At 42.5% G+C, this 6,770-nt stretch overlaps 1 protein-coding gene across 1 annotated transcript; it reads left to right on the top strand.

Annotated features, from left to right (window-relative positions):
• Window positions 1-1,520: 1,520 nt before the first annotated feature.
• LOC117924989 (protein SUPPRESSOR OF MAX2 1) lies at window positions 1,521-6,531 on the top strand. Its single transcript, XM_034843756.1, has 3 exons — window positions 1,521-3,600; window positions 4,190-4,490; window positions 4,580-6,531. Exons 1-3 carry the CDS (start codon window positions 2,351-2,353, stop codon window positions 6,209-6,211), a joined length of 3,183 nt encoding a protein of 1,060 aa, XP_034699647.1. The 5' UTR covers window positions 1,521-2,350; the 3' UTR covers window positions 6,212-6,531.
• The last annotated feature ends 239 nt before the right edge of the window (window positions 6,532-6,770 follow it).

Raw genomic sequence — 6,770 nt, 5'->3', positions numbered from 1 at the left:
AAATTTTAGGTGAGCTTCATGATTATCCAAAGTCTAGGCTTCTTCCGTTAGTCGTCCAACTTCTGGAATAAAAATAAAATAAAAAATTAAAGTACCCATTTTATTCTTCTTTGAATCAACCCAGTAACCAACGGAAAAAGACTAATTTAACGACTTAAAAATAATAATTATTATAATTAATCTGAAGAGTAGAAAAATATGAGAGGGGAGGGTGAGGGTCTTTTGATTGAAAATAAAAATTAAGACAAAAAAGTAAAAACTTCTGAAATGATTGTTCCACTCCAAATGAAAGAGATGATTCTTATAATTTTGTCAGACTCTTAAAAAAGGGGTATTGTATTTTTTTCCTTCTTTTCACATTCAAAAAGTTGGAGGCATCATTAGTCAACCAAAAGTAAATGTCATATATATATATATATATACACACTAATAGCGTTAAAATCATTTTAAGCAATGGCATGAATAATAGGATTTACCGCTCCTGTCAAGGAACCCAATTCTTAACATTAAACTAATAATTTTTTCTTTTTTTTTTCTTTTTTTTTTTTTTTGATAAAAAAGTTCAAAAAGATGATGATGGTCCTTTTTATAATTTGGCCAAAGTAAGTTGGCTGTGGTTGGGGCACAGGGCCCCAAGCTTCAAGAGCGTCCAAATGCCCATCCACCATGGGAAAAGTTTAAAACAAGTCTTTTTTTTTGCCACCCTTTCCACTCATAAAACCACCTCATTTATATTCTCTTTTGACTATTCTTCTCTTGATTAAACATGAGTCCATTTCTTTCTCATATTAACCATCTTCTTCTTCATTAATTTTGGACTAAGTTTCCTTTCTAGAATTATCAAAATTTTGACGCAAAATTCTTTGAGGAAATAATTTTTTAATGATATGATTCTCATAAATGATTTTTTTTTTTTAATAAATTATTATTCTTCCTGTAGAAGACTTTGGTAGTTAGGGAGGAAGCGAGTGGCGATTTCTTTGAAAATGAAAAGATAAATTAATTAAGAAAAAGCAAAAATAGAAAAAAGTTGGGTAAGAGCGGTGAATTCAATAAATTGAAAATTTTTTTGGTAGGTTAAGTGGCTGATGGAGAAAATTTAGAGAGAGAAAGTGAATAGGAGAGAGAGGGGGAACTGAAAAGAGAGAGTAAGTATGAAAAGGTGAAAGCCGTGCGATGCCTTTGCAGCGGTTGCGTGTGGAAAGCAGAAAATTGGTTGAAAGGCCGAACAGGAGAGAGTTCGGGTGCAAACCCCACGCGCGGCCGACGGAGCTCACACGTCACGCGTCCAATTTGAAAGAGCAGCGCGAGGAAGACCTGGTTATCATGGAGCGTGTGGGCACGCGGATCAGTTGGGCGTGATGGGAAGCATTAGTTGAGAGAGAAACTAGGCAGTCAAGCTACAGTCATATTTAGAGAGAGAAGGATGGAAAAAGAAAGTGATAAAAAGTAATCTACTCATGAATCTCTCTCTTCCCTTTCTCTCAAAGCTAAAAAGCCTCTTTTTCTCTCTCTCTCTCTCTTCGTTATCCCAGCGTATTCAGACAATTGAATTTTTATTTTCTAAATGAAATAAAAGAAAGAAAAGATGACACCAAAAGGAGAGCAGATTGCTCTGCGCAGAAAGCATTTTCCAGAAATCCTTGCAACTGATAGTACTTCCACCTTCCTATTTTCCAGAAATTCTCTTTCACTTTCTCTTTCTCTCTCTACTATAAAACAAAACATTTTCCACGCCTTTTTCTCTGCACCCAAACTAATTTACTTGACTTGGGGTTTTATGCAGGCTCCGTAATATTTGAAAAAGTCGAGCTTTTTTTTTACCTCGGTGTTTTTGTTTAGGATATTTTTGAGCTTGAATCCGATAGGAGAGGTGTTGATAAGAGAGAAAGAAGAGAGAGAGAGAAATGAGGAGGGTTTTTGTGAAGGAGGGGATCTGATCTTTCCCTTTCGAGGTTGAATTCTCGAACTGCTTTTTGAGTCACACGCAGACAAAGATCCCTCTCTTATGTAACTCAAGCTTAGCTACTCCTTTTATTAATTTTCCGGTTTTTCTTTTTTCCTTTTTCTTCTCTCTTGTGTAAAGGCTTTTATGGTTTTCCCCTTGTGATTCATTTTTCCTGGAAGGCGAGAAATTTGGAATTCATCTTTGTAGAAACCCTTGACTGGAAATCCATCCATCGGAGGTGAAAGAGTAGATAGAATTAGAACACATGCATTATTGATAGCAGCCTCCCTTCTTCCAAGCCCCCAATTTAGTTCATCAGATATCGGTGCAATTCAAAGGATCAGATTGCTTGTTGTGGAATTAAAAGAAGGGGGAAAAAATTGAAGCGATAGAGGGAGAGAAATGAGAGCAGGTCTCAGCACGATCCAACAGACCCTGACGCCGGAGGCGGCTAGCGTGTTGAACCACTCGATTGCGGAGGCGGGTCGTCGGAATCACGGGCAAACTACGCCGCTTCACGTGGCAGCAACCCTTCTGGGCTCCCCCTCCGGCTTTCTCCGCCAGGCTTGCATCCGATCACACCCCAATTCTTCCCACCCACTCCAGTGCAGAGCTCTTGAGCTCTGCTTCAGCGTCGCACTTGAGCGCCTCCCAACCGCCCAAAACATCTCCCCAGGCCTTGAACCCCCCATCTCCAATGCTCTCATGGCCGCCCTTAAGCGCGCCCAAGCGCACCAGCGCCGCGGCTGCCCTGAGCAGCAGCAGCAACCTCTTCTCGCTGTCAAGGTCGAGCTTCAACAACTCATCATCTCCATACTCGATGACCCCAGCGTTAGCAGGGTCATGCGCGAGGCTAGCTTCTCCAGCCCTGCTGTCAAGGCCACCATTGAGCAGTCCATGAATTCCCCACCCACACCCAATGTTTCTCCTTCCCCAATTGGATTGGGTGGCTTCCGAGGACCCGGTGCCCCCACCTCCACCCCCACCCCCACCCCAACCCGCAATTTGTATTTGAATCCGCGGTTGCAGCAACAAGGCAACGCCGCCACCGCTGCGGCTGCCAACCAGTCCGGCCACCAGAGGGCCGAGGAAGTGAAGCGCGTTGTTGATATTTTGTTGAGAACTAAGAAAAGAAATCCGGTGCTGGTGGGCGAATCAGAGCCGGAGGCCGTGATGAAGGAGCTACTTAGGAGAATTGAGAAGAGGGATTTCGGAGATGGACCACTGAAGAATGTCGAGGTGATTTCTCTTCACAGGGAGCTCTCTCTTAATAATTCCGATAGAACTCAAATACCCACCAAGCTAAAGGAATTGGGTAGATTGGTGGAAGCCCGAATCGGAGGTGGAAGCATTATTCTTGATTTAGGGGACCTGAAATGGCTTGTCGAGCAGCCGGTGAATTTAGGAGTTGCCGGCTCTGGTACAGTTGGGCAGCAGGTTGTTTCAGAGGCAGGGCGCGCTGCTGTGGCAGAGATGGGGAAGTTACTGGCGACGTTCGGAGAGGGTAGCACTGGCCGGCTTTGGTTGATTGGGACTGCTACTTGTGAGACTTATTTGAGGTGCCAGGTCTATCACCCTTCCATGGAAAATGATTGGGATCTGCAGGCAGTGCCAATTGCTGCTAGAACCCCTGTTCCAGGGCTTTTTTCGAGGTTGGTTTCATGTTCTACCTTCAATCAGACAGACCTTATTGCTTCTATTTTCCATGATTCAAGTAGTTAAATCTACTTTAAGAGAACAATAAAACATATGCCTGTAAGTTAGTTTTCTGAGTTCATTGGTTTGGATAATTTGTTTTTTCAGATACACTACTCGAACAATTACATATTCCATATTTGATGATGTCAATCTGGTTTCTCTGTGTTGGATTCGATCTATAGTTTCAGCCTTTTTTGAGATTATGTTTTGGGCAGGATTTTAGTTAAAAATTTTGGATTTTGCTGCTTAGAAACTTTCTTGATATAGAGGTTTAGGTAGACAAAGGTTGTCAAATTTCACATTGAGTAGATCCAAAAATTTCCATTTTTTTGACTTTATGCAAGCATTTTAGTTTTTACTTCAAATTGACACTGCCTTGGATCATGTCTTTTGGTTGGTCCTCTTGTTAAGTTCTTCCCTCTCTAAATAGACACCTTGGTGTGTGGATTCATTTCAAGCATCTTGAAAATCATGCTTGAGCTTTGAAGACATGGTTCTTATTTTTGATCATCCCTTCACTGTTATTCATGTCTTATTTTCTAGATTTGGGACAAATGGGATTCTTAGCAGCTCTGTCGAGTCTCTGACACCGATGAAGAACTTTCCAACTGCAATAACTGCTCTACCAAGGCGTGTCTCTGAGAACATGGATCCTGCTCAGAAAATGAGCTGCTGCCCACAGTGCATGGAGAATTATGAACAAGAGCTAGGAAAGCTTGAAGGCCAGGAGTTCGAGAAATCATCATCTGAAGTGAAATCAGAAGTGTCTCGGTCATCACTCCCACAGTGGTTGAAGAATGCTAAAGCTCTGGACGGTGATGTTAAAACAACAGATCAGTCACAGGTATGTTTTAACTGTGTCCTACAAGTTTGGAAGACCATATCACATTGAATTATTGAATCACATTTTTGTTACCATTTATGTGTTTACAGACCAAGGATCAAGAACTGATCTGGAAGCAGAAGCCTCAAGATTTACTAAAGAAATGGAATGACACATGCTTGCATCTACATCCTAATTTTCATCAGCACAACCTCAACTCTGAGAGAATCACTCCAACAGCTCTCTCGATGACGGGCTTGTACAATGCGACTCTGCTTGGGCGGCAAGCCTTCCAGCCCAAGTTACAACCAACCAGAAACCTTGGAGAAACTCTGCAGTTGAACTCAAATCTTGTGGCCAACCAACCATGTGAACAGGCAGTTACACCACCTGGAAGCCCTGTACGGACTGACCTTGTTCTTGGGCGAACAAAGATCAATGAAACCACCACAGAGAAAATCCATAAAGAGCATGTCAAAGACTTTTTCCAGTGCATTTCTTCTGAATCACTGAACAAGTTCCATGGATTGCAAAATGACAAACTTAGCCCATTGGATGCCGACTCAGTCAAAAAGCTTCTCAAGGGTCTGGCAGAGAAGGTCTCATGGCAGCAGGATGCAGCACGTACTGTGGCTACAACTGTGACCCAATGCAAAATGGGCAATGGAAAACGGCGAAGTGCTGGGTCAAAGGGTGACATATGGCTATTGTTCACGGGTCCCGACAGGATTGGCAAGAAGAAGATGGCAGCTGCTCTTTCAGAGCTGGTATGTGGGGTCAATCCAATTATGATATGTCTTGGTTCTAGGCGTGATGATGGGGAATTGGATATGAATTTCCGTGGTAAAACAGCAGTGGATCGCATTGCAGAAGCAGTTAGGAGAAACCACTTCTCAGTAATTATGCTTGAGGACATTGATGAAGCAGATATGCTTGTTCAAGGGAGCATAAAACGGGCCATGGAGAGAGGGCGACTTGTTGATTCCCATGGCCGTGAGGTAAGTCTTGGGAATGTCATCTTCATCCTCACTGGAAATTGGTTGGTTGATAATCGCAAAAGCTTGTCCAACAGCACTTCACTGAACGAGGAGAAGCTTGCTTCTATCGCAGGTGGTGGTTGGCAGTTAAAACTATCTGTTAGTGAGAAGTCGGCTAAGCGGCGAGCCAATTGGCTGCATGATGAAGACCGGTCCACCAAGCCTAGGAAGGAAAATGGTTCTGCTCTGTCATTTGACCTTAATGAGGCAGCTGACACTGAAGATGATAGGGCAGATGGATCTCGCAATTCAAGTGACCTCACCATTGATCACGAAGATGAGCAGGGCCCTGAAAACAGGTGTCTGCCTGCAACTTCAGCATCAAGGGAGTTGCTCAATTCAGTAGACAATGTCATTACCTTCAAGCCTGTAGACTTTAACCCAATTCGACACCAAGTCAGAAGCTGCATTGCCAGAAAATTTTCCTCTGTCATGGGTGACAAGCTTTCAATCCAAGTAGAAGATGAAGCGCTGGAGAAGATCCTAGGGGGAGTATGGTTAGGCAGAAGCGGGTTAGAAGAGTGGGCAGAGAAGGTTTTAGTGCCTGGGTTCCACCAGCTAAAGGCATCCATGTCCTCCACTGATGCCGCTTGTGATGAGTCTACGATGCTTGTTCGGCTTGAATTCTTCGACTCTGATTCAGATAGCCGGGGCTATGGAGATTGGCTGCCAAGTAAAATAACGGTGGTGGTTGGTGGGTCGTGACACGTGATTTCTGTTGGTATCACCTCATCTCTGATGGGTAGGAATGTAAATATGCCCAACTAGTTGGCCAGGGTCGTCGACGGTTGGAGAGGGTAAAGAAAGATGGTTAAAAACAAAAAAAAGAGGCAAAAAAAAAAAAAAAAAAAAACAGTGGGACCGGGGGATGATTAGATTAGCGGTATCGTTAACTGCCAGGCTCTGTCTCACTTTTTATTTTATTTTATTTTATTTTTATTTATAGTATTTTGATTATAAATATTTATTAATTACATGAACTTCGATTAATAAGATGAGGCATTCCTCTGTTTGTTATAGTTTAATTCCTTTTTGGCAGTTACGCATGGTATGGAGAATGGAAATTGAAGTTAATGATTGATGGTTAGCACGTAGCATATGGTCTATATGAAGAAGGTGTGTTAGGCTTCTGGGCAAATGGAATGGCACGAAAATTCAATGGTAAATGGACTTTTGAGTAGTCAATAAGAATTTGAAAGGGTGTGAAACAGAGTGGTCAACAATTTCACCTTTTATCTTTTTTCCCCACTTTTTCTAATGTTTG

Source organism: Vitis riparia, chromosome 11 (genome assembly GCF_004353265.1).
Source record: "Vitis riparia cultivar Riparia Gloire de Montpellier isolate 1030 chromosome 11, EGFV_Vit.rip_1.0, whole genome shotgun sequence".
NCBI classification, from domain to species: domain Eukaryota; kingdom Viridiplantae; phylum Streptophyta; class Magnoliopsida; order Vitales; family Vitaceae; genus Vitis; species Vitis riparia.
Note: the sequence above shows the minus strand (reverse complement) of the source record. Positions and strands in the feature narration are given on the sequence as shown.

What these genes read in the sequence shown, in the direction of transcription:
- LOC117924989 (XM_034843756.1), top strand. Translation starts at nt 2,351, where the DNA reads ATGAGAGCAGGTCTCAGCACGATCCAACAGACCCTGACGCCGGAGGCG. An exon ending in GTTCCAGGGCTTTTTTCGAG is followed by an intron (nt 3,601 to 4,189) that starts GTTGGTTTCATG and finishes CTTATTTTCTAG; the next exon opens with ATTTGGGACAAATGGGATTC. An exon ending in AAACAACAGATCAGTCACAG is followed by an intron (nt 4,491 to 4,579) that starts GTATGTTTTAAC and finishes ATGTGTTTACAG; the next exon opens with ACCAAGGATCAAGAACTGAT.